The sequence below is a fragment of the Dipodomys spectabilis genome, unplaced genomic scaffold (genome assembly GCF_019054845.1).
Source record: "Dipodomys spectabilis isolate Male_0828 unplaced genomic scaffold, ASM1905484v1 ptg000292l, whole genome shotgun sequence".
Taxonomy (NCBI): Eukaryota; Metazoa; Chordata; class Mammalia; order Rodentia; family Heteromyidae; genus Dipodomys; species Dipodomys spectabilis.
The window spans coordinates 217,987-244,262 of NW_024870969.1; the positions used below are offsets into that span (position 1 = coordinate 217,987).

The 26,276-nt window shown below is 51.5% G+C and overlaps 1 protein-coding gene across 3 annotated transcripts; it reads left to right on the top strand.

Annotated features, from left to right (window-relative positions):
- The first annotated feature begins 14 nt into the window (after positions 1-14).
- Klhl18 (kelch like family member 18) lies at positions 15-25,949 on the top strand. 3 transcript variants are annotated; one of them, XM_042701487.1, is made up of 10 exons: positions 15-158; positions 11,092-11,222; positions 11,692-11,832; positions 15,678-15,876; positions 17,322-17,482; positions 18,215-18,351; positions 19,411-19,648; positions 23,347-23,451; positions 24,095-24,206; positions 25,336-25,949. In XM_042701487.1, the coding sequence occupies exons 1-10, from the start codon at positions 30-32 to the stop codon at positions 25,720-25,722; spliced, it is 1,740 nt and encodes a 579-aa protein (XP_042557421.1). In that variant the 5' UTR covers positions 15-29; the 3' UTR covers positions 25,723-25,949. The 3 variants fall into 3 exon arrangements, with proteins under 3 accessions (XP_042557421.1, XP_042557422.1, XP_042557423.1); XM_042701488.1 differs by having other exon boundaries at positions 19,426-19,648; XM_042701489.1 differs by lacking the exon at positions 11,092-11,222 and having other exon boundaries at positions 104-158.
- The last annotated feature ends 327 nt before the right edge of the window (positions 25,950-26,276 follow it).

A 26,276-nucleotide genomic window follows, 5' to 3' on the forward strand; every position in this document is an offset into this window, starting at 1 on the left:
CGGGCGGGCGGGAGGGCGGGGGGCGGAAGATGGTGGAGGACGGCGCGGAGGAGCTGGAAGATTTGGTGCACTTCTCGGTCTCCGAGCTGCCCAGTCGCGGCTACGGCGTCATGGAGGAGATCCGGCGGCAGGGCAAGCTGTGCGACGTGACGCTCAAGGTCTGACCTCGGGCCCGCGGCCGGCGGAGGGGACACGGTGGGGTGTGTGTGTGTGTGTGTGTGTGCTGGGGGGCGATCCGAGAAGGGGGAGGAAAGTGGGGTGTGGGGGGACAGGACCCCCGGTGGGGTGGGAGGGGTGGGAGGGGGCTGGAAGGAGGGAGCTTGAGGGGTGCTTCAGGGAGGGAGGGGGACGGAGGGAGGGCGGGGGGTGTATGGGGGGTACAGGAACCCCAATGGGCTGAGATGGAGGGGTGGGGTGGGAAGGGGTTGGAAGGAGGGAGTTTGAGGGGTGCTTCGGGGGGGGGCACAGGACCCCAATAGGCTGAGGTGAGAGGGGGGGTTGGAAGGAGGGAGCTTGAGGGGTGCTTCAGGGAGGGGGGATCAGGACCCCAATAGGCTGAGGTGAGAGGGTGAGGTGAGGGGGGGCTGGAAGGAGGGAGCTTGAGGGGTGCTTGGGGAGGGAGGGGGGTGTATGGGGGGGTACAGGAACCCCAATGGGCTGAGGTGGGAGGGTGGGGTGGGAAGGGGTTGGAAGGAGGGAATTTGAGGGGTGCTTGGGGAGGGAGGGGGACAAAGGGAGGGAGGGGGACAAAGGGAGGGAGGGGGGTGTATGAGGGGTACAGGAACCCCAATGGGCTGAGGTGGAGGGGTGGGGTGGGAAGGGGCTGGAAGGAGGGAGCTTGAGGGTTGCTTCAGGGAGGGAGGGACAGGACCCCAATGGGCTGAGGTGGGAGGGTGGGGTGGGAAGGGGTTGGAAGGAGGGAGCTTGAGGGGTACTGGAGGGAGGGAGAGAGGGAGGGACAGGACCCCGATAGGCTGAGGTGGGGGATGAGGTGAGAGGGGGTTGGAAGGAGGAGTTTGAGGGGGTGCTGGGGGGGGGGCACAGGACCCCAATAGGCGGAGGTGGGGGATGAGGTGAGAGGGGGTTGGAAGGAGGAGTTTGAGGGGTGCTTGAGGAAAGAGGGAGAGGAATGTGGGGGGGGTGGACGAAACCTCCAATGGACTGAGGTGGGAGGGGGTTGGAAGGAGGGAGTTTGAAGGGTGCTTGAGGAGGGAGGGGGACAGAGGGAGGGAGGGGGGCATATGGGGGGGGACAGGAACCCCAATGCACTGTGGTGGGAGGTGATTGGAAGGAGAGAGTTTGAGGGGTGCTTCAGGGAGGGAGGGGTGGGGGGTGGACAGGACCCCAATAGGCAGAGGTGGGGGGGTGAGGTGAGAGGTTGGAAGGAGGAGTTTGAGGGGTGCTTGAGGAGGGAGGGAGGGGTGTGTGAGGGAGGGACAAAACCTCCAATGGGCTGAGGTGGGAGGGGGTTGGAAGGAGGGAGTTTGAGGGGGGGAGGGAAGGGGGTGTGGAGCCAGAGGAGGACCCCCAAGTTGTGAGAGGAAAGGTTAAAAGAGGTGAGCCTCCCCAGGCCCTCCCAAGTGGGGTGACATTGGGGCATCTCGCCTGTTTTGTGGGTGTCACATGGACCAAGAGAAAAATTATTAAAAAAATACAGACCCTTCTGTGAAGATAGGGGAGCAGCGGTGGTGTCCCCACATACTCTGCTGGGCACCCCCTGGAAGCACCTTTAAATCTTAGCACCTGGACCTTGCTTTGTGGCCCCCCCCTCCCCAAACTTGGCCATGCTGTCTCCCTAGGAGTCACACTACCTGCCATTGCTTGATAACTCTCCCTCCCTCTCCCTCTCTCTCTCTCTCTCTCCCTCTCCCTCTCTCTCCTAGCACTCATCACTTTGAGCTACAACTCAACTTCTGGCTTTTTTTTTTTTTTCCCCTTTCTGGTAATTGATTGGAGATAAGAGTTGCACTGCTACCTGGGCTGGCTTTGAACCTTGATGCTCAGGTCCCAGTTCCTTGAGTAGCTAGGATGAGATGACAGGCCTGAGCCACTTGCTCTTTCTCTCTTTTGTACTGATTGATGGGTTGATTTTTGGTACTGCTCCTCCACCTTGAACTCAGGCTCTGTCCCCTGCCCCCCCCCCCCCTCGCATTGTGGGGCTTGAACTCCATGCCTGGGCTCTGTCCCTCAGCTCTTCAGCTCAAGGCAAGCACTCTACTGCTTGAGCCATAGCACCACTTCTGGTTTTTTGGTGGTTAATTGAAGATAAGATTTCACAGACTTTCCTGCCTGGGCTGGCTTTGACCCATGATCCTCAGATCTCAGCCTCCTGAGTAGCTAGGATGACAGGCGTGAGCCACAGGCATCTGGCTCAGGCTCTGTTTTTTGTTTTTTTTGTCTGCTGTGGGCCTGAACTCTGGGCCTGGGCGCTGTCCCTCAGCTCTTCAGCTCAAGGTTAGTGTTCTACCACTTGAGCCACAGCCCCACTTCCGACTTTTTCTGCTTATGTGTGGTGCTGGGAATTGAACCCAGGGTCTCAGGCATGCAAGGCAAGCACTGTACCACTGAGCCACCTTCCCAGCCTATCAGGCTCTGTTCTTATAAGCTCTTTTTTTTCTCTCTCTCTCTCTCTCAAGGTTGTATCACTCTACTACTTGAGCCACAGTTCCATTGCTGGCTTTTTTTTTTTTTTTTGGTGGTTCATTGGAAATGAGAGTATCATGGATTTTCTTGCCTGGGCTGGCTTTGAACCAAGGTTATTGCATCTCAAACCTCCTGAATGGCTAGGATTACAGACATAGAGATGTGGGCAGCTTAGACCTTGTCTCTTAAGTGCTTTTAGAATCGAACCTGAATGTTGACACTGGAAGGTACCCTCTACTACTCCCACCACCAGAAAAGACGCTGCTGGTCGATTTGCAGCAGTGCAGCTTTACAGGTAGGGAGGTGGAACTCCAACATGCAGTTCTGTGTTGGGCTTTGGCTAGAAGATGCTCAGAATCTGTGGGTGACTCTCCTTCTATCTCCTGCATTTACAAACAAACCTATGAAGAGACCTTTTTGATTTGTTATTTTCTACATAGTTAAGGATAGTGTGTGTGTGTGTGTGTCTGTCTGTCTGTCTGTCTATCTGTCTGTCAGTGTGTCAGTATGTGTATGCCCTTCTGGGGCTTGAACTCAGTCCAAAGTGTTGTTCCTTACCTTTTTCCACTCAAGGCTGGTGCTCTACCTCTAGAGCCACACCTCCCCTTCAAGCTCTTTGGTGGTTAATTGGAGATAAGAGTCTCACAGGAAGTATAGGCTGGTTTCTAATTGTGATCCTTAGATCAGCCTTCTGAATAGCTAGGATTACTGAACCACAGGCCGAAATTTAGGAACTTGTTTTGGTCATATATTTGAGACAGACTGCCCGAGAGGGTGCAGTAGGATGGGTAAGCATTTGACTTTAGAGGCAGAAGGATTTGGAAAGTGGCTCACACGTAGGTACTCAAGAGACGGTACTCAAGAGACGTAAGTTCAAAGCCAGGTACTGGTGGCCCACACCTGTAATCCTACCTACTCAGGAGGCTGAGATCTGAGGATCACGGTTCAAAGTCTGCCCAGGCAAGGAAAGTCGGTGAGACTCTTATCTCCAATAAACCACTAGAAAACTGGAAGTGGCTCTGTGGCTCAAGCGGTAGAGCGCTCACCTTGAGCTGAAGAGCTGAGGGACAGCGCCCAAGCCCAGAGTTCAAACCCCATGACTGACCAAAAAATAAAAAATAAAAAGGAGAGAGATATAAGTTCAGAGGATTACAATTGGAAGTCAGCTCAGGCAGAAACACCCATAAGACTCTCCAATTAACCAGCAAAATGCTGAACTGGAGGCATGGCTCAAGTGGTAGAGTGCTAGAAATGAACAAGCTAGCCAAGAGAGTAAGTGGCCCTGAGTTCAAAGGTACTGACACACATTGGCACACCACACACAAAAGGCACGGAAGAGTGAAGTGATCATAGTTACTCAGACATGAAGAAGTATATTTGCTTCTGCATTTAACTCAGATACTAAATGTAACAAATTTATAGCAGAAAAAGAGTACTTGTATGATTTTCCCATTAAAATGATTTCTGTTCAGCTGGACACTGGTGGCTCACGACTGTCATCCTAGCTACTCAGGAGGCTGAGATCCAGGTTCCGTGAGTCTTTATCTCCAATAACCTACATACAAAAAACATTTAAAAGTAGAGCTGTCAGTCAAATGGTAGAGTGCTAGCCTTCAGCAAAAAAGAGTTCAGAGATAAGTGTCTAGGCTCTGAGTTCAAACCCAAGGGCCAGCACACATATAAACACAACATACACACACAAAGTGTTTCCTGTTCATTCAAACTCAAGTAAATCACTGAACGTAGATCTAATTGAGCATGTTGATAAATATGAATGGCTTTGTTAGTTTCAAGGGTTGGAGATACAGGACCAGAATGAAGACACAGAGTAAGGGTAGTCAATACTATAGGGGGCATTCACATCACTGGTTCTCAGACTGATCTATGAAGGTGCAGTAGCTTGGGAATGGGCGGGGAGCGGGGAAAAACCAAGGAAACAAGGTCCCAAAAGAGCTGCTCTGTGAGATGTGTTTTGGTCTCTCTCTCTCATGTTTTGAGTCTTTTTCAAGTTTCTGGTAATTCCAGGTTGCTTTTGCAAACAGAACCAGCCATGAAAAGCTGATTGGAAGTTTCTGGAGGCCTTAGAGCAGTGACTCTAAAAGCACCTGGTGACCCTTTTGGTTGTTGGAGCTCACCCCAGAATGACTGATTCATCGATCTGGTGTGGGCCCCAAATACATTTTTGTCAAATTCTCCAATGATGCTATATCTCGTCTTGGACCACATTCTGAGAGCCACAGATGGAGAATGATGAGCTTGTCCTTTTTGCTTGCTTACATGCCTACATGGGCCTTTTGGGGGGCGGGGGGGGGGCTCACTTCCAGTATTCTTGTTGGTTCATTGGAGAGAAGAGTCTCACAGACTTTCCATCCTGAGCTAGCTTTGAACCACGATCCTCAGCCCTCAGCCTCCTGAGTAGCTAGGATGATAAGGTGAGCCACTGACTCCTAGTTGAACCTGTCCTTTTCATTGTGATGGGTTCAGAGGCCATAAATCCTCCTCTAGGGTTTTTTTCCTAAATGGTGTTAAGTCTAACTATTCTAAGGAACTTATTCGTGAGAAGGGTCCAAAGGCTTATCCCATCTGTCTGCAGACTTCTGCTACATTCTCATTTGTGGTGGCACTTCCTGACATTTACGATGTCCTCCTTACCCAATCCGGAGTCACTAGTTTGTCCTGTTTAGATTGGACCAATTTTCTGCTAGGGACATACTTGAGCAATGACTTCTCCCAGGGAGGGGACCAGGGCTGCCGGTTCCCAGACCCTCCACCTGGCACACCTGAGGAGATAAAGGGTTAATTGAGTTGGTGATTTTGCAGATTCTGCTTGACACCTGCATTCTCTAGCTAGATTTGGTACTGCTTATCTTTCTGATTCTCATCTTTTAATCGTTTTTTTTTTTTCCTTTTTCTTTTTTGCCTCCTGAGGCTTGAACTCTGGGCCTAGACTTCTCTGCTCAAAGCTAGTGCTCTACCACTGGAGCCACAGCTCTACTTCTGGCTCTTTTGGTGCCTAATTGGAGATAAGAGTCTCACAGCCGTTGGGAACGTGGCTTAGTGGTAGAGTGTTTGCCTAGCATGTATGAAGCCCTGGGTTCAATTCCTCAGTACTGCATACATGGAAAAAGCCAGAAGTGGTGCTGTGGCTCACAGGGTATAGTGGTAGCTCAGGGATAGTGCCCAGACCCTGAGTTCCAGCCCTAGGACTGGCAGGGGAAAAAAAAAGTCTCACAGATGTTGCCTGCCCTGGGCTGGCTTCAAACTGGGATCCTTAGATCTCAACCTCCTGAGTTGCTAGGAATTACAGGCATAAGGTACTGGTGCCTGGCTCATCTTCTAATCTTTCGTTGACTTACATTTCTTTTTTTTCAGGATCTTTGCTGATCTTTGATCCATCAGTCTGACAGGTAGTGTGGCAGAGATTCTACCTGTATTTTTTTTCCCATTGTTCTGGTGCCTGTACTGGGACTTGAACTTTGCATCTCTTTACTTTTTTCTTTTTTTTTTGGTCAGTGTAGTGCTTGAACTCAGGGCCTGAGTGCTATCCCTGAGCTCTTTTGCTCAAGGCTAGTAGCTTACCAGTTTGAGCCACAGCACCACTTCCAGTTTTCTGGTGGTTCCTTGGAGATCAGAGTCTCACGGACTTTCCTGCCCGGGCTGGCTTGGAACCGTGATCCTCAGATCTCAGCCTCCTGAGTAGCTAGGATGACAAGTGGGAGCCACGGGCGCCCGGCTTCACCACAATCCTTTTGATCGCCCCTCTCAAGGAGCTACATTGAGCACAGGCGTGAGTCACCAGGCCGGGCCCCCGGAACACTTCCCTTTGATCACTTACTTTTGCTCAGCGCCAATTCATGAACACCGAAACTGAGGTGCACTTTGAGCCTGGAGTCTTGCTCCATTTCTTCTTACCGCTGGCTTTGTGATGAAAGAGCAGGTAGAGAAGGCCTATTAGGAAATGGAGTAAGGACTTGTTGGTGCGTGCCATTCTGGGGACGTGTACTGCTGTGAGTGAACGCACGGAGGGTAATGATAGAGCTTGAATAATCATATTAAAGGAGTCTGCAGAAGTCCTCCAGCCAAGCCATTTATTGTGTAGATTAAAACAAACAGACCTCTAAGGCTTACAGCTTTGAGGGGATTTGTCCCTTAGCTGAGATCCCACAAAGCCATTCTGTGCTGGGGGAAGCAACGCTTTTACATCTGCTGTCAGATTGCCTGCTTCATCATATGGAGCAGAGGCAGGGCTCGAACTGCCCTGATTCATCTTGGAGCTTGTTCAGATGGGATACCACTCTGGGTCAGCCAACATGACGATGTTGGCTTTTCCCCAGTTGGTCTTCTAGACTTTGCATTCATGACACCTTTCCTTCCTTCCTTCCCTTCCTTCCTTCCCTTTCTCTCTCTCTCTCTTCCTTTCTTTCTGTTGTGGGGCTTGAACTCTGGGCCTGGGCACTGTCCCTCAGCTCTTCAGCTCAAGGCAAGTGCTCTATCACGTCAGCCACAGCTCCACTTTGGGTTTTCTGGTGGTTTACTAGAGATTAGAGTTTCATGGACTTTCCTGTCCAGGCTAGTCTTGAACCGTGATCCTCTGATCTCAGTCTCCTGAGTGGCTAGGATGACAGGCATGAGCCACCAGTGCCCAGTTCTTGGTAGTATTTGGTAGTATTTTTTTTTTTTTTTTTTTGCCAGTCATGGGGCCTGAACTCTGGGCCTGGGCGCCGTCCCTCAGCTCTTCAGCTCAAGGCTAGCGCTCTACCACTTGAGCCACAGCGCCACTTCCAGCTTTATTCTGCTTATGTGGTGCTGAGGAATCGAACCCAGGGCCTCATGCATGCAAGGCAAGCGCTCTACCACTGAGCCACCTTCCCAGCCGCTCTTGGTAGTTTTTAAAGATGCCTCTCTTTGTACTGGGAAAAGCCTGTCTTTTCTTCCCCCCCCCCCCCCCCCCCCATGTCTGTGGACTAGCCCTTTGTACCATCAAGCTATCTAGAAGTCGTGAGCGCATACGTGCAGCCGCCGGTGGCCGGTTTGGGGAGGACTTAGGAAAGAACTGCTGATTTGACTGAACCTCTGATTATTCTAAGCTGCTCATAGAAATCCACCGCTGTCCCTGCTGACACACACAAGAGGAGGGAGAAGCTTAAGGATTTCTGTTGCTGACAGCCGGTCCGCACTGGCTTCCCCAGGCCCCCCAGTTGTTGTTTGGTTTTTCTTTTGATTCTCAGACCTCCACAGCTGCCCATCTCTGCTCTTCTCCCCTGACCGTCGAAGGTCCCTCTCAAACAGCTGGCTGTGTCTTTAGGTCCTGTGTTCTGCATGGTCAAGGCCTTAGCTCTAATATTCCTTCGGCTCCTATCTGCTAGGCCGTCCTGTCCAAACTTCAGAGCTCCTTTCTTGTTTTCTCAAGAGAAAGAGAGGAGAGAAATGATCAAACATTCCCTCTTCTGTTTTCCTAAAGCATTTTGGGGTGTGTGTGTGGTGGTGGTGGTGGTACGTGCCAGTCCTGGGACTTGAACTCGGGGCCTGGGTACTGTCCCTGAACTCTTTTGGTCAGTGGTGGGGCTTGAACTCTGGGCCTGGGCACTGTCCCTCAGCTCTTCAGATCAAAGCGAGCCCTCTACCACTTGACCCACAGCGCCACTTCTGGTTTTCTGGTGGTTTATTGGAGATAAGAGTCTCACAGGGGTTGGGAAGGTGGCTCAGTGGTAGAACACTTGCCTTGCATGCTTGAGGCCCTGGGTTCGATTCCTCAGCACCACATAAGCAAAATGAAAAAAGCCGGAAGTGGTGCTGTGGCTCAAGTGGTAGAGCGCTAGCCTTGATCTGAAGAGCTGAGGGACAGTGCCCAGGCCCAGAGTTCAGGCCCCACGACTGGACCAAAAAAAAAAATAGAGTCTCACAGACTTTCTTGCCCGGGCTGGCTTTGAACCGCAGTCCTCAGATCTCAGCCTCCTGAGTAGCTAGGATTATAGGCCTGATCTACCAGCGCCCGGTTTCTTTTTTTTTTTGTCCGGTCCTGGGGCCTGAACTCTGGGCCTGGGCGCTGTCCCTCAGCTCTTCAGCTCAAGGCTAGCGCTCTACCACTTGAGCCACAGCGCCACTTCCGGCTTTTTTCTTTTTGCTTATGTGGTGCTAAGGAGTCGAACCCAGGGCCTCAGGCATGCAAGGCAAGCGCTCTACAGCTACCTTCCCAGCCCGTGCCTGGTTTCTTTTAGCCATTTTTTATGTGTGTTTGTGTCGTGGTCCTGGAGCTTGAACTCCTCAGGGCCTTGCGCACTCACTTGGCTTTTTAAATACTACACCTCTAGATCCACACCTCCACTCTGGCTATTTGGTGGGTCATTGGAGATCATAGTCTCACAGACTTTACTACCATGATCCTCAGTTGTCAGCCTCCTGAGTAGCTAGGATTACAGGTGTGAGCCACCATGGTCTGACTGGTGTGTGTGTGTGTGTGTGTGTGTGTGTGTGTGTGTGTGTGTGTGTGTGTGTGTGTGTGTGTGTGTGTGTGTGTGTGTGTGTGTGTGTGTGTGTGTGTGTGTATTCCAGTCCTAGGGCTTGAACTCAGGGAATGGGTGCACTCCTTGAGCTTTTGTGTTCAAGTAGCATTCTGCCACTCCACTCGAACCTCAGTTCTACATTTGGCCTTTTTGGGGTGCTTAATTGGAGATAAGAGTCTCATGGACTTTCCTGCTCCGGCTGTCTTTGAACTGTGATCCTCAGCTCTCAGCCTCACTAGCTAAGATTACAGGCATGAGCCACCATCTTCTGACCGCCATTTTTAACCATTTGATGAAGTGGCTATAAACACATTTACACTATTGTGTAACCATCAAGACTACCTATTTACGGCCAGGCACAGTGGCCCATTCCTGTAATCCTAGCTACTCAGGGGGCTGAGATCTGTAGGACCAAGGTTCAGTTTCTTTTCTGAGCAGGAATAGATGCCCATCTCCAGAGTCACCTGAGTTCCTCATCAGCTGCCCCAGATTTCACGTAACATACACATACATATCATACACACGCGCTCACACACACACACCACACATCGCTTATCCTTCCCCTTGGGAAACTTCCCATTCCCAGCCTGCCTTGTGCTACGTTTGCATCCACAAGGATAATAATGTATCTGACAGGTAGGCAGGTGAAGCTTGATATCCAATCAACTGCTTATTCAAGCAGTAAAGGCAGCTGAGGAATTTCTGAATTGGGTGGCATCTGTGATGGGGCTCCCAAAGAAAGCAAAAATAACATAGAGCCCAGAATAGATTTCTCTTTGCTGGAAAACACTTTGCTACTAGTACTCTTAACGTTCACACAATCAATAGCTTACGTGCCCAGACAGAATAAATAGCTTTGGGATCAGTAGGATTAAGGCTGAGCTTTCAGCAGGGCCCCAAGGGACGCCGAAAGTGAGGGATAAATAGCCATCTATCATTTTACAGAGACACGTGATTGAGAGTCATAAAGACTTTGAGGTTGATGTGTACACGAATGAGTCTATAAAACGGAGAAGCAAGGCTAAGCGCTGATGGCTCATGGCTGTAATCCTCACTACTCAGGAGGCAGAGATCTGACAATCATAGGTGAAAGTCAGCCCAGGCAGGAAAGTCCGTAAGACTCTTACCTCTAATAAACTACTCAGAAAAAGCCAGCAGTGGCTCTGTGCTTAAGCAAAAGAAGCTTAGACACCTCCAGGCCCTGAGTTCAAGACCCAGGACTAGCCCAAAACAAAAATGGACAAGCAAAGAGCTAGATATAGTTGCATCCACTTCTACTCCCCAACTCTTCTAGAGACTAAGTCATGAGTCCCAAATGGCAGAGCACCAGCCTTGCGCAAAAAAGCCAAAGGAAAACACAAGGCCCTGAGTTTGAGCTCTAGCTACCAGCACAAAAAGAAACAAGAAAAGAAACCTGAAACTCAACAAGCTGGGCGCCAGTGGCTCACACCTGTCATCCTAGCTACTCCGGAGGCTGAGATGTGAGGTTCGAAGCCAGCCCAGGCAGGAAAGTCCCCACGAGACTCTTAACCTCCAGTGAGCCACTCAAAAACTGGAAGTGGTGCTGTGGCTCAAAGCAGTAGAGCCCTAGCCTTGAGCAAAAGAGCTCAGGGACAGCGCCCAGGCCTTGAGTTAAGTAGAAATGTTTCCATAGCTCAGAGCTATACATGGTCAAACATATGGAAGGAAACAGCTTTTTGGCACTTGTTGGAAATCACTTTAGAGAATTCTCCAGGCATGTGTCAGTGAGAGTTTGATACAGATTGGAGAAAGACTTGGCCTCTGGTCAGTTGGGAGGTAAGAATCTCACAGATTTTCCTTCCCAGGCTGGCTTCAAACCACGATCCTATGAGTGCCCGGATGGCAGGTTGGTTTTTTGTTGTTGTTGTTGGTTTTTGCCTGTGTCCCTCACTATCTGACTTTTGTCTTTTTGCCTTGCTTGCAGATTGGGGACCACAAATTCAGCGCCCACCGGATTGTCTTAGCAGCCTCCATCCCCTACTTCCACGCCATGTTTACTAACGACATGATGGAGTGCAAGCAGGACGAGATCGTGATGCAAGGAATGGACCCAAGGTATGCAACTCCAACACTCAGCCTTCGGCTGCCTCCTGGGGTGGGTCCAGCCACGCACCCAGCCTGCACCAGGGCTGCAGTACCAGTCACACCACTCCGCGTACAGTAGGTGGCGGGTAAACAGATGATAATCTCAGCCCATGGCCCTGAGACTAGGTTACATGAAGACTGATTGATTGATTGATTGATTGATTGTGTGTGTGTGTGTGTAGTTATATGTGTGGGTGGCTCCCGCCTATAATCCTAGCTACTCAGGCAGCTGAAATCGGAGGATCACAGTTCAAAGCCAGCCCGGGCAGGAAAGTCCATGAGAAGCGTTTGTTCTACTTAGACTCTCAAAGGCCATAGGTTCAATGGATTTGGGAACAAGGCTCATCTCTCCTCCAGTTCGCTTGGGTCCCGAGTCACCTGTGGACCTAGGCTCACCATCTCTGACGAGCTTCTCACGTCCTTCTCGCTTGTCTTCTAGCGCCCTGGAAGCTCTGATCAACTTTGCTTACAATGGCAACCTCGCCATCGACCAGCAGAACGTCCAGGCGCTGCTGATGGGGGCGAGCTTCCTGCAGCTACAGAGCATCAAAGACGCCTGCTGCACGTTCCTCCGGGAACGGTGAGGTCACGTGGGGGGGGACACGTCTCTCCTGGAGCCCCCCTACCCGCCCGCTGACTCTTTGCTGTACCCCTAGTTTTACCAAAGGAGTGAACTAGGAAAGCCACTCTGTAGAGATGGCTTTTCTTAAAATTGGTACTGGAGCCGGGCACCAGTGGCTCATGCCTGTAAGCTCCTCAGGAGGCTGAGATCTGAGGATCGACATTCTAAGCCAGCCCAGGCAAGAAGGTCCATGAAACTCTTCATTTCCAATTAAACACTGAAAAAACCAGGAGTAGGGCTGTAGCTTAAGTAGTAGCATGCTAGCCTTAAGCCAGAGAAACTGGGAGACACTGCCCAGGCCCCAGTTTGAAGCTCCAGGACTGGCACACGCGTACACACACACACACACACACACACACACACACACACACACACACACACACACACACACACACACGGGCTGGGAACATGGCTTAGTGATTGAGCGCTTGCCTAGCATGTATGAAGCCCGTACACACACACACACACACACACACACACACACACACACACACACACACACACACACACACACACACACACACACACACACACACACACACACACACACACATAGGGGCTGGGAACATGGCTTAGTGATTGAGCGCTTGCCTAGCATGCATGAAGCCCTGGGTTCAATTCTTCAGTACCACATAGACAGAAAAAGCCCGAAGTGGCGCTGTGGCTCAAGTGGTAGAGTGCTGGCCTTAAGCAAAAGAAGCTTGGGGACTGTGCCCAGGCCCTGAGTTCAAGCCTCAGGACTGGCAAAAGAAAAAAAATAATTAGTACTGGAGCTGAGCCCACCATTTTGATCAATTATATAGTTCCTCCTACCACCCCGGACATTAACTCCTCTGATCTCCCTTCTCCAGTCTGAGCAGCCAATCATTTACCTGCTACCTTACTAAGTGGTTCATTCAGCACTTCCCATTTATTCCCTGCCCATCTCTGTCCTTGTTTACATACTTACTCCTCTTGAATGTTGTGTGTGTGTGTGTGTGTGTGTGTGTGCGCGCGTGCGTGCGTGCGTGTGTGCCGGCTCTTGAACTCAGGCCTGAACACTGTCTCCTACTGTCTTCTACACAATCACACCACAGCTCCACTTCTGGCTTTTCACCGGTTATTTAGAGATACAAGTCTCACAGACTTTCTTGCCCAGGCTGGTTTCAAACTGCAGTCCTCAGATTTCGGCCTCCTAAATACCCTCCTTGGATTTCTTGATCTCCATTCCTTTGTCTACTTCAGCTCTTGAAGAGCCAACCTAAATTTCACCTCCTGCAATTCTCTATCCTCCTCATCCACTAGGAGCAAGTGTTAGAATCCTTTGTAGGGTAACACCGAAGAGTCACGTCCCTATTTCCAGAGCTTGGCAAAGGTTCTCAACTTTCTTTGATTGATTGATTTGATTGATTGTTAGTGATGGGGCTTGAACTCAAGGCCTGGGGGCTGTCCCTGAGATTTTTTTTGCTAGGGGCTAGTGCTCTACCATTTTGAGCCTTAAAGCCAGCCACTTGTCATTTTGTTGTAGGTTTTTTGTTGTTGTTGTTGTTGTTGTTTTGTGCCTGTCCTGGGGCTTGAATTCAGGGCCTGGGAACTGTTCCTGAGCTCTTTCTGCTCAAATGCTAGCACTCTACCACTTTGAGCCATAGCGCCACTTCCGACTTTTTGTGTTTATGTGGTACTGAGGAATGGAACCCAGGGCTTCATGCATGCAAGGCAAGTGCTCTACCACTGAGCCACCTTCCCAGCCCAAGTCAGATGTTTCAATTGATCCTATCGGAAGTCTCTTCTACACCATCAGTAGTTAGAGTTCTTAATCATAAGGTACCGGCCTCTGGACTACTCTAGACTTGGGGAAGGACTCAGTGGTGGGCCACACCCAGACTGAGAGAAAGCAGAAGGGTGTGGACCGTGGACTGCTCTCCCTGGCTGACAGGCCAATCCCTCCACCTCAGCTCTGCCCTACTAAACCTCATCCCTTCTTTTTTTTTTTTTTTTTGTCGGTCATGGGGCTTGAACTCTGGGCCTGAACACTGTTCCTCAGCTCTTCAGCTCAAGGCGAGCGCTCTACCACTTGAGCCACAACGCCACTTCCGGTTTTCTGGTGGTTTATTGGAGATAAGAGTCTCATGGACTTTCCTGCCCTGGCTGGCTTTGACTCATGATCCTCAGATCTCAGCCTCCTGAGTAGCTAGGATGACAGGTGTGAGCCACCTGCGCCCGGCTTCATCCCTTCTTATAGCCAACCTCTCTCTGGCTTTTGAGCTGGCCCCTCTTACACCCCCATGGGGAGCAGCAGCGCCATCTAGGGGCATCGGAAGCCATCGCTGTCAGCACTTCCCAGGCGTTACCTTAGCCTAAAAGATGCTGGACAGTGACTGAGATCAGTGCGATTTTTACACATCTCACCAACGTTTTAGGAACAAGTACCTGAACATAAAGCCTGATATTTTGAGTCTAGATTTTCCCCACAACTCATTCTCTTTTTTCCCTACCACAAGCCCAAAGACATGGCTCTCTGTTGTAGCTTTAGTAGTTACCATTTCTATTTCTGTTTGGGGAGTTTTTTTGTGGTTGTTGTTTTGCTTTTGGCCAATCTTGGGGCTTGAACTCAGGGCCTAGCCTCTGTCCCTGAGCTTCTTTTGTTCAAGGCTAGCACTCCTACCACTTCAGCCACAACGCTACTTCTGGCTTTAGGCTTTTTCATTGGAGATAAAGATCTCATGGACTTTTTCTGCCCTGCTGGCTAAGTAATTAATTGGAGATAAGAGTCCTGAGGACAACTGGGCGCTGCCTGTGGCTCTTGCTTGTAATCCTAGCTCCTTAGGAGGCTGAAATCTGAGGATCACAGTTCAAAACCAGCCCAGGCAGAAGTCCCGTGAGACTCATCTCAATAAAAACCACTAGAAAACCGGAAGTGGCACTGTGGCTCAAGCGATAGAGCACTCACCTTGAGCTGAGGAGTACAGGGACAGCTCCCAAGCCCAGAGTTCAGGCCCCGTGACTAACCAAAAAAAAAGGTCCTGTGGACTGGCTCTGAAATGTGATCCTTGGATCTCGGCCTCCTAAGTAGCTAGGATTATAAGTGAAAGCCTCCAGTGCCTGGCTTTTCCCCCCCTACCTTTGGAGGAAGACAGGAACTCAAACTTGGTATCTGATGGTTTCACTCATTGGTTGGCACTCTTACCACCTGAGCCACGCCTCCAACCCCACTGTTTGTGTTCATGAGATACTTCTTCCTTGAGCCTGACGCAGAATGCTCCCCTTTCCACGTGCCCTTGAGAAGCATAGGAGCTCTGTAATTGTCAGAAACTTGAGGAAAACCACTGTGATCAGGAACAGAAAAGGCTTGCTGGTCAGGGGGCCAGGGACATATTTCTTGGTCTCCTTCTGCCTCCTTTTTCTATCTGCAAAATGAGAGAAACTTTCAGGGTTATTACTATTCTGAAGAACCTAGGCATCAGTGGAACACGCCTGTAATCCCAACTACTTAAGAGGTTGAGATCAGAGGATCAAAGTTTAAGGCCAGCCCAGGCAGGAAAGTCCATGAGACTCTTATTTCCAATTCACCACCAAAAAGCCAGAAGTAGAGCTGTGGCTCATGTGATAGAGCACCAACATTGATCAAAAAGGCTAAGGGATAGAGCGTCTAGGCCCTGAGTTCAAGTCCCAGGACCAGCACCAAAATGAAAAAGAAACTCAGAACCAAATTTGCTTTTCTTCTGTGGTGCTATTCAGAACCACGCTGAGAATGATTGGAAATAACATTCTTCCTTCTTAATTCTTTTTTTTTTTTTCTCTTCAACTTTTCTTAACACCGACAGGCTCCACCCAAAAAATTGCCTGGGTGTGCGCCAGTTTGCGGAGACGATGATGTGTGCCGTGCTTTATGACGCGGCCAACAGCTTCATTCACCAGCACTTTGTGGCAGTGTCTATGTCAGAAGAGTTCCTGGCCCTGCCCTTGGAAGACGTGCTTGAGCTGGTGTCTCGAGACGAGCTGAACGTGAAGTCAGAAGAACAGGTCAGGCCCAAGCGCCCGGTGGCTCACGCCCGTCATCCTACCTGCTCAGGAGGCTGAGATCTGAGGATCGTAGTTCAAAGCCAGCCTGGGCAGAAAAGGATGTGTGCCTCTTCAATTAACTACCCTAAAGACTGGAAGTGGAGCTGTGGCTGAAGGTGGTAGAGCGCTAGCCCTGAGCCTAAAAGCTCAGGAATAGCTCCCAGGCCCAGAGTTCAAGCCCTGGGATTGGAAGTCCGTGCAGAGAGATGTAAAGATGTGAGGAACCAGCCTGGCTAGAGAAAGAGCTGGTGCAGGGAGGAGCTTACTGGACATTGATGAAAGTGAACTATGCAACTCATGGGTGGAGATGGGAGGGAGGGAATAGGAGAGAATGACAGCACCCATGACACTGTGAGAAAGCAAATGTGCTTATCACCTGACTATGTAAATGTAACCCCAACATATATCACATCTAAAATAACAATAGGGCTGGGAAGGTAGCTCGGTGGTAGAGTGCTTGCCTCGCATGCATGAGGCCCTGGGTTTGATGCCTCAGCACCACATAAGCAGAAAAGGCCGGAAGTGGTGCTGTGGCTCAAGTGATAGAGGGCTAGCCTTGAGCTCTTCAGTGCCCAGGCCCAGAGTTCAAGCCCCACGACGGACCAAAAAAAAAAAAGGAGCAATGAGCTAGGCGCTAGTGGCTCACGCCTGTAATCCTAGCTACTCAGGAGGCTGAGATCTGAGGATCACGGTTCAAAGCCAGCCTGGGCAGGAAAGGCCATGAGACTCTTACCTCTAGTGAACCACCAGAAAACCGGAAATGGTGCTGTGGCTCAAGTGGTAGAGTGCTCTCCTTGAGCTGAAGAGCTGAGGGACAGTGCCCAGGGCCAGAGTTCAAGCCCCACAATAGACAAAAACAACAAAAAAAGGGACAGAAGAGAAACAGGAATTCTACTGTGATGCAGAAAGTCAGAAGATGCCACATACAAGTTACTCAGGACTGTCAAGGAATGTTTTTTCTTTTTCTTTTTTTTGGGTCCGGTCGTGGGGCCTGACCTCTGGGCCTGGGCGCTGTCCCTCAGCTCTTCAGCTCAAGGCTAGCGCTCTACCACTTAAGCCACAGTGCCACTTCCGGCTTTTTTTTCTTTTTGCTTATGTGGTGCTGAGGAATCGAACCCAGGGCCTCATACATGCAAGGCAAGCGCTCTACCACTGAGCCACCTTCCCAGCCCCAAGGAATGTTTTTTCTTTTTGCCAGTCCTGGGGCTTGAACTCAGAACCTACGCGCTGTCCCTGAGCTTCTTTGGCTCAAGGCTAGCACTCTACCCATTGAGCCACAGCACCACTTCCAGCCTTTTCAATGTATGTGGTACTGAGGAATGGAACCCAGGGCTTCACACAGGCTAGGCAAGCACTCTACCACTAAGCCACCTTCCCAGCCCTGGGTCCGTTCTTTGTCGTGACAGGTCTTTGAAGCTGCACTAGCCTGGATCAGATATGACCGGGAGCAGAGGAGTCCTTACCTGCCCGAGCTGCTAGCCAATATCCGCCTGCCTCTGTGCAGGCCTCAGTTCCTGTCAGACCGGGTGCAGCAGGATGATCTGGTGCGCTGCTGTCACAAATGCAGGTGAGCAAGGCTTGGAGATTCAGGACAGCGCCCAGGTCCAGACTCTGGACAGTGCCTAGCATGGGTGAAGCCCTAGGTTTGATTCCACAGCGCCACTTCTGGCTTTTTCTGTTGATGTGGCACTGTGGGCTCAAGTGGTAGACCGCTAAGCACACACAAAGAAGCTCAGGGACAGCACCCAGGCCCTGAGTTCAAGCCCCAGGACTGAACAAAAGAAAAAGAAAAAAAAAAAAGTCCTTCTTGCCGGGCGCCAGTGGCTCACGCCCATAATCCTAACTACTAGGGAGGCTGGGATCTGAGGGTAGTGGGTTCGAAGCCAGCCTGGGCAGGAAATTCCATGAGACTTTTATCTCCAGTTCATCACCGAAAACGCCCAAGTGGAGGTCAGTAGTAGAGACTAGCATTGAGCACAAAAGCCCAGGGGCAGCACCCAGGACCTGAGTTCAAGCCCCAGCACTGGGAGGAAATGAAAAATCCATCTTCCATATGGCTTGTCATAGGATTCCCCCCCCCCCCCCTCTTTTTTGGGCACAGATTCAGCTCTCCTTTGTTTTCTCACCCTGGTTGGGGTGGCTGGTCCAGGAGGAAGTGAGGCTGGGGGTGTGGCTAAAGGTAGCTGTGGCTCAGACTAGAGGGAGGCTCAGAAGGAAGGGGCGGGGCTCGGGGGAGGGGCGGGGCTCAGGAGGGAGGGGCCAGGATACCCGCTGTCACAGCATCCTGGCTGTATCCCAGGGACCTGGTAGATGAAGCAAAGGACTATCACCTCATGCCAGAGCGCCGGCCCCATCTGCCAGCCTTCAGAACTCGTCCTCGCTGCTGCACCTCCATCGCCGGGCTCATCTATGCTGTGGGAGGCCTCAACTCAGCAGGTATCTTACGCCTCCCATTTGCAGAGCCCTGAGTGGGGTTCCCTGGGTGCACACGCCCAGTCGCCCAGCCTGGCCCTTCTGGTTCCTCTGCTCTGGGCTGACACTTCTTGCCCCTCTAGACTGGACAGGATTGTCCCGTATTCATACTCTCTGAATCTGAATGTCAGTGTGAAAGAGACCTTAAAAGAGGCAGATTGGAGGCTGGGGTGCTGGTGGCTCACGCCTGTCATCCTGGCTGCTCAGGAGGCTGAGATCTGAGGATTACAGTCTGAAGCCAGCCCAGGCAGGAAAGCCCATGAGCCTCTTAATCTGCAATTAATCACTAAAAAAAAAACAGAAGCAGTGGTATAGTTTAAAGTGGTAGTGTGCCAGCCTTGAGCTTTGAGCTCAGGGACAGCTGCCAGACCCCGAAGTCAAGCCCTATGGCAGACCCCCCCACAAAAGTCTAACAGGACCTGAGTACTGGTGGCTCGGGCCTGTAATCCTAGCTACTCAGGAGGGTTGGATCTGAGGATCACAGTTCAAAGCCAGCCTGAGCAGATCTGTAAGACTCTTCATGACCAATTATCCCCCAAAAGCAGAAGTAGATCTGTGGCTCAGTTGGTAGAGTGCTATCACTGTGCACAAAAGCTCAAGCCGGGTGCTAGTGGCTCACGCCTGTCATCCTAGCTACTCAGGAGGCTGAGATCTGAGGATCACAGTTCAGAGCCAGCCCGGGCAGGAAAGTCCATGAGACTCTTATCTCCAAAAAAAACCCATCAGAAAACCGGAAGTGGCGCTGTAGCTCAAGTGGTAGAGCACTTGCCTTGAGCTAAAGAGCTGAGGGACAGCCCCCAGGCCCAGAGTTCAAGACCCACGACTAAAAAATAATAATAATAATAAAAGTAAATTTGAAGCCCCAGGACCCACATGGAAAAAAAAAAAAATGTCTCCAGACTTTTCTGCTAGGGCTGGCTTCCAATGGCAATCCTCAAATCCTAGCCTCCCGAGTAGCTAGTATGCTCCATGCCCAACAGCTATGATCTAAACAAGCGGTCTCCTTTGTTTTAATTTGAGTAGCAAATTTTTATGCAGGTGATTCCCTGAATGTGGTGGAAGTATTCGATCCTATCGCCAACCGCTGGGACAAGTGCCATCCGATGACGACAGCCCGCAGCCGCGTGGGCGTGGCCGTGGTGAATGGCCTACTCTATGCCATCGGAGGCTACGACGGCCAGCTGAGGCTGAGCACCGTGGAGGCCTACAACCCAGAGACAGACACGTGGACGCGAGTGGGGAGCATGAACAGCAAGAGAAGGTACTCCGGAAGCCGCATAACACACTGAGCACCAAGTAAAATCCACGCTTGACCCGAGTGCCACGCCTGTCATCCTACCTACTCAGGAGGCTGAGATCTGAGGATCGAGGTTCAGTGCCAGCCTGGGCAGGAAAGTCCATGAGACTCTTATCTCCAATGAACCACCAGAAAACCAGAAGTGGCGCTGTGGCTCAAGTGGTAAAGTCCTAGCCTTGAGCTGAAGAGCTTAGGGACAGCGCCCACTCCCAGAGTTCAAGCCCTAAGACCAACAAAAACACCCACAAAATGCAAACTTTGGCTTGGGGACGCCCAGCCGGCTGCTGGCACCCACTGGGAATGAACCCTCTCTCCCCCATTTAAACCTTAATTACCTGCCTTGACTTCTGAGGAACTTGGGGAGACAAAAGACAGACTTGTGGTCTTTATATATATAAATATATATATATATAAGTGTATATATATATATATTATGAGAAGGGAAAGAAACTGGACTGGAAGGATTTTAGGAACGAGATGGGATCTAAGTTGAAACTTAAAAGTAAGGAGGATTTACTAGCGATGAAAAATCCAAGGTGTGGGGCTGGGAAGGTGGTTCAGTGGTAGAGCACTTGCCTTGCATGCATGAGGCCCTGGGTTCAATTCCTTAGCACCACATAAGCAGAAAAAAAAAAAGCGGGAAGTAGTGCTATGGCTCAAGTGGTAGAGTGCTAGCCTTGAGCTGAAGAGCTGAGGGACAGCGCCCAGGCCCAGAGTTCAAGCCCCACGACCGGACCCCAAAAAAAAAAATCCAAGGTGTTTTTCTTCCTTCCCTTCCCCCCCCCCTGCCCCCCAATTTCTCCCCTCCTCCTCCCCTCCCCACAACTCTTTTCTGCTAATCCCAGGGTTTGAACTCAGGGCCAAGGTGCTGTCCCTGAGCTTCTCTGGCTCGAGGCCAGCACTCTACCACTTGGGCCACAGCATCATCTCCCCAGCTCTTTTGGTAGTTTATTGGAGATCCAAGCCTCTCGGACTTTTCCTTCCTGGGCTGGCTTTGAACCAGGATCCTCAAATTTCAGCCTCCTGAGTAGCTAGGATTACAGGCATCAGCAACTGGTACTGGGCTCATCTTCGTAATTTCTATGGTGGAAGTATTTTTCCTCTTTCCTATATGCCTCTAGGTCTGCTCATAGGATCACATGACTGGGAAGAAAAAAATAAACAGATCAAATGACAGGATGCGTTTGGAGGAAGTTAGAAGGAAGAAAGTTAGTGAGGAAGTCCTTTACCACATAGAAGTGATTCACGCAGTCTATATTTGGCTGTATTAGCACGTGGCCGGGAACTGGGAGGAATCTGCCTCTGTAGCAATAAAAACAGATTTACAGAGGATTGGAGTGAGATCATGGCAGAAATAAAAAAAAAAGTATGTAAGATCTTGTCCTAAGAACAAGCTCCCAGACTTTTCCTCACAGATCTTTTCTGTCATGGAATGACTCGATCCAATAAGCAGCTTTTATTTTTGGCTTTGACATTGAGCAGTTTGGCCTTCCTTTTGTGTCTTCTGGGCCACGTTCTTGCTTTGATGTCTGTGGGTCTGGAACATCGATCGTCTGGGAAGAGAGTCCCACGGGTCGCCCCCTCTCTCTGGTTCTGGTTAACGCCCCACTATTAACAGTAACTGGTCCAGTTCCATTTCCCCTTTTGAATTACAGCTCAAAGGTTCTTGAGACTCTTTTGACTTCACGGAGCTCTCCATCCTGCCAGTTAACCGCAGCCTACTCTCTGCCATCTTTTCCCTCCCAGCTCTTCCCCTCTTCCAGACCACCACTCTGGAACTTTCTGCAACCAGACTCTTCTGGTCCACACAGATCGGCGTTTTCTTCTACCACTTTTGAGACACAAAGCTGTTTTTTAGTAGTTAGTTGGATATGAGTCTCATCCTCTTCCCTGCCTGTGCAGGCTTTGAACCCACGATCCTCTGATCTTTGGAGTAGCTAGGATAACGGATTTTAGCCACTGTGACCCAGCCGAGCTTGTGTCTTAATGTCTAGGCAGGGGCTAAGAAGGTGGCTCAGTGGTAGAGTGCTTGCCTAGCATGCATGAAGCCCTGGGTTCAATTCCTCAGTACCACATACACAGAAAAATCCCAAAGTGGCGCTGTGGTTCAAGTCATAAGAGTGCTAGCCTTAGCAAAAAGCAGCTCAGGGACAGTGCCCAGGCCCTGAGTCCAAGCCCCAGGACTGGCAATAATAACAACAACAACAATAATAATAACAATGTAAAGTCCAGGCATACTTACCCAAAGCAGCATTGAGAAGAGAACCCAGCTACCCTCCACCCAGCCACCCAGCCGGCCACATGTACACCAAAAATGGTTCTCCTCCCTCTCTTGCAGGGTATGGTGAGGGTTGAAAATATCTGAAGATTCAATGTGTGCAGTAAGTGCACAACTAACAAGCATCACCCACCGAGATACATTAAGCCACAAATGTAACAAAAACATATCTGTTAGCTGGCTACTGGTGGCTCACACCTGTAATCCTAACTACTCAGGAGGCTGGGGTCTGAGGATCACAATTGAAAGCCACCTTGGACAGAAAACTCTGAAAGACTCTTTTATTTCTAATTAATCAGCAAAACTCCTGTAGTAGAAATATAGCTCCAATAATAGAGGACCAACCTTGAAGGAAAAAGCTAATCTTAGAGTGTGGGGCCCTAAGTTCATGCCCCAGTACTAGCACCAAAAAACAAATGAACAAAAAAACTTTCAGAGTGAATTGAACGAGTAAAGTGAATGGTAATTAAACAACTTAGCGCTGAGGGCCTGTTAGGTACATTTGCATGATCACAAATGGTAACCTTTCCCATTTCCAGAAGGTTCATGAATATGAAGAGGTAGCAGTTAGATTTCCGGAATCATAAGGTGACAGGACATAAGTGTCTTGTGGGCAGGAAATAGAGCTCACTCGTTGCTTTTCTTTCTTTTTTTTGGCCAGTACTGAGACTTGAACTCAGGGCCTGAGCTCTGTCCTTAAGCATTTTCTCTACCACTCTACCACTTGAGCCATAGTGCCACTCCCAGAGTTCTCTTTGTTTTCCTGAGTAGTTTACTGGAGATAAGAGTCTTGTGGGGCTGGGAATGTGGCTCCGTGGTAGATCGCTTGCCTTGCATGCCTGAGGCCCTGGGTTCGATTCCCCAGCACCACATAAGCAAAAAGAAAAAAGCCAGAAGTGGCGCTGTGGCTCAAGTGGTATAGTGCTAGCCTTGAGCTCAAGAGCAGAGGGACAGCGCCCAGGCCCAGAGTTCAGGCCCCATTACCGGACCAAAAAAAAAAAAAGAGTCTTGTGGATTTTCCTGCCCTGGCCGGCTTCAAACCATGAGCCTCACATCTCAGCCTTATAGCTAGGATGACAGGCATGAGCCACCAGCGCCCTGCCCACTCATCGCTCTTAACCTACTGCCGAGGACAGTGTGGCAGCAGGTTGCTGATGACAATCCCGTGAATGGATGGTTGTGACCAGCGCTGTAGTAGAAGCTACTTTGGGGGCAGGAAGGGCGGGAATGATTAGTACCTTCACTCTGTCTCCTACCTCGGAGATTTAGGTCTATCCTAGAAAGAAGCCATCAGCCATCAGCCGACCATCACTGATTTCTTAGCATGACAGGCTGCCCCAAGAAGTGTGAGACTCACCCGAGATGACAATCCTATCTGTTTCAGTGCCATGGGGACAGTCGTGCTGGACGGGCAGATCTACGTCTGTGGGGGCTACGATGGCAACTCTTCCCTGAACTCTGTGGAGACCTACTCACCTGAGACGGACAAGTAAGGACTCCCGCTCATAGGGAGCTTATTTGACAGGATAAAAATAGGAGAGCTGCGGGACACTGGTGGCTCACACCCGTAATCCTAGCTACTCAGGAGGCTGAGATCTGAGGATCAGTTCAAAGCCAGCCCGGGCAAGAAAGTCCTTGAAACTCTTATCTCCAATAAACCACCAGAAAACTGGAAGTGGCACTGTAGTTTAAGTGGTAGAGCACTAGCCTTGAGCTGAAGAGCTGAGGGACAGCGCCTAGGCCCAGAGTTCAAGCCCCATGCCAGTAGTCTTAGGCCGAGATAGATCTGAAGATTGCAGTTTAAAGCCAGCTCAGGAAGGGAAATCCATGAGGCTCTTAGCACTAATAAGCCACCAAAAAGATAAATGTGGAAGTGTGACTCAAGTGATAGCTTACCAGCCTTAAGCACAACATGCTAAGGGACATCGCTCAGGCCCTGAGTTCCAGCTCCAATACCAGCACAAAAAGAAAGGGAAGGGGAAGGAAGGAAAGAAAAGGGGAGGGGGGGTAATAAGGCAATTGCCAGGACATAAGAGACACAGCACAGTTCACCTAAAACTTGTTAGCTGTCTTGGGAAGATGGGAAACCCTGAATCTTACACTCCCTTCCTCTTTTGGTTCTTTTTCTGAAGATGGACAGTGGTGACTCCGATGAGCTCAAACCGCAGCGCTGCTGGGGTTACGATCTTTGAGGGCAGGATATACGTGTCCGGAGGCCATGACGGTTTACAGATCTTCAACACTGTAAGTCTGGGCTCTTCCTATTTTTGAATTATTTGGGGGAAAAAAAGAAAATCTTCAGTTCTTCCTTTGCAGGATAAAAATCACCTAGTGAAGTTCCAGGCTGTCTCTTGCATCCTCTAAAATTCCTAATGTCTGAAGAAGAGCCAGGGGTCACTATGAAAAGAGCCACACTTCCCATTCCCATGAATTACTGTTGTTGTTTTTTAAAAAAAAAAGCTTCTGAAGCCAGGTGCTGGTGGCTGACTCCCATAATCCTAAGCTACTCAGGAGGATGAGATCTCAGGATCATCCAAAACATCCTGGGCAGACAAGATTCATGAGAGACTTACCTCCAAAAGACCAGACATAGAGCTGCAGTAGAGCCAAAGTGAGCCAGGCGCCCCGGGGATGGGGGCGAGGGGGGTGTGGAAGGGGGCGCGGTTCACGCCCTTCATCCCAGCTACTAGGGAGGCAGAGGATCGGGGGTTGACGTCAGCCTGGGCAGGAGAGGCCCCGAGATTCCCTCATCCCCAGTCAACTACCAGACAAGCCACAAGGCCAGTACCCCAGGCTGGTGCTCTACCGCTTGAGACGTAGCGCCGTCTCCGGTGTTTGGTTTTGAGCGGTTCATTGGAGATCAGAGTCCCGTGGGGCTAGAGCCCTAGTGGGGACAGCGCCCGGGCCCACAAATGACGGAAAGAAGCGGGCCTATGCCAGTCAGCCTGGGGAGCGGAAGGTGTCACCGAGAATTGTCCACGGAGATCGGCCAGAGTGACCGCCCACCACCCCTGCACGCCTCATCAGGGGGGCCCGGCTGAGAGCATGTGCACTCTGCGCATGCGCGTGTGCCCAAGGAGCCGGCCCGTGGGCTCTGGGCATGCGCGTGCAGTCAAAGGGCCCGGCCCGTGGGCTCTGGGCATGCGCGTGCAGTCAAAGGGCCCGGCCCGTGGGCTCTGGGCATGCGCGTGCAGTCAAAGGGCCCGGCACGTGGGCTCTGGGCATGCGCGTGCAGCCAGGGGGCCGGCTGGTGGGCTCTGGGCATGCGCGTGCAGCCGGGGGGCCGGCCGGTGGGCTCCGCGCGTGCCCCGCGCATGCGCAGGCGCGCGGCCCGCGGGACCTGACCGGCCCGCGCCTCCTCTCCCCGCCGCAGGTGGAGCGCTACAACCCCCACACGGCCACCTGGCACCCGGCGGCGGGCATGCTCCACAAGCGCTGCCGGCACGGCGCCGCCTCCCTGGGCAGCAAGATGTTCGTCTGCGGGGGCTACGACGGCGCCGGCTTCCTGAGCGTGGCCGAGGTGTACAGCTCGGCGGCCGACCAGTGGAGCCCGATCGTGCCCATGCTCACGCGCCGGAGCCGGGTCTCCCTGGTGGCCAGCTGCGGGCGCCTCTACGCCGTGGGCGGCTACGACGGACAGTCCAACCTGAGCTCGGTGGAGACGTACGACCCGGAGACGGAGCGCTGGACGTTCGCCGCCCCGATGGCGTGCCACGAGGGCGGGGTCGGCGTGGGCTGCGTCCCGCTGCTCACCATCTGAGCACTGCGCAGGCGCGCCCTCCGGTGGGGAGGCGGGCAGGGGCGGGCCGGGAGCCGAGTGGGGCCGGAAGTCGGGGCGGGCCGGAAGTGGGCTCCGACCGGAAGCGGCGGTGGGCCCACGCGCCCGCTGGAGGCGCGGCGGGCGGGCGTTTGCTTCTCCAGGTGTTTCAGCCGGATCCTGGCCGCGGCCTCCGGGTCCTGGGGACGGGGACGGCGCCGCCGCGCGGGGGCCGACGCCCGAGCCTCCCTCCCGGGCTGCGGCGGGGGGGAGAGGACGCCCCGACGGCCCCGCGGCCTGTGCTCGCGGCGGCCGCGCGCGAGGTACGCGGAGGGGGGTGTTCCGTTCCGTTCCGTTCCGTTCCGTTCTGTTCTTTCTTCTTTTGTGTTTAATCCTGGGCTCCAGGTAAGCGAAGGAGGACCGAGGAAGTCCTTCCCCGCGTCTAACCCCGCCCCTGCCCAGAAGAAACCGAAGGGACGGGAGGAAACGGGAACTACCACGGCTTCTCTTTCGAAACGAACATCATTTTATTTTTATTTTGTGTTTGTTTTAAATAA

Bases quoted from the DNA above. Each gene is read 5' to 3' on its own strand.
- Klhl18 (XM_042701487.1), top strand. From the start codon at position 30: ATGGTGGAGGACGGCGCGGAGGAGCTGGAAGATTTGGTGCACTTCTCG. The intron at 18,352-19,410 runs GTATCTTACGCC...TAATTTGAGTAG, and splicing joins GGGAGGCCTCAACTCAGCAG to CAAATTTTTATGCAGGTGAT. The intron at 19,649-23,346 runs GTACTCCGGAAG...TATCTGTTTCAG, and splicing joins AGCATGAACAGCAAGAGAAG to TGCCATGGGGACAGTCGTGC.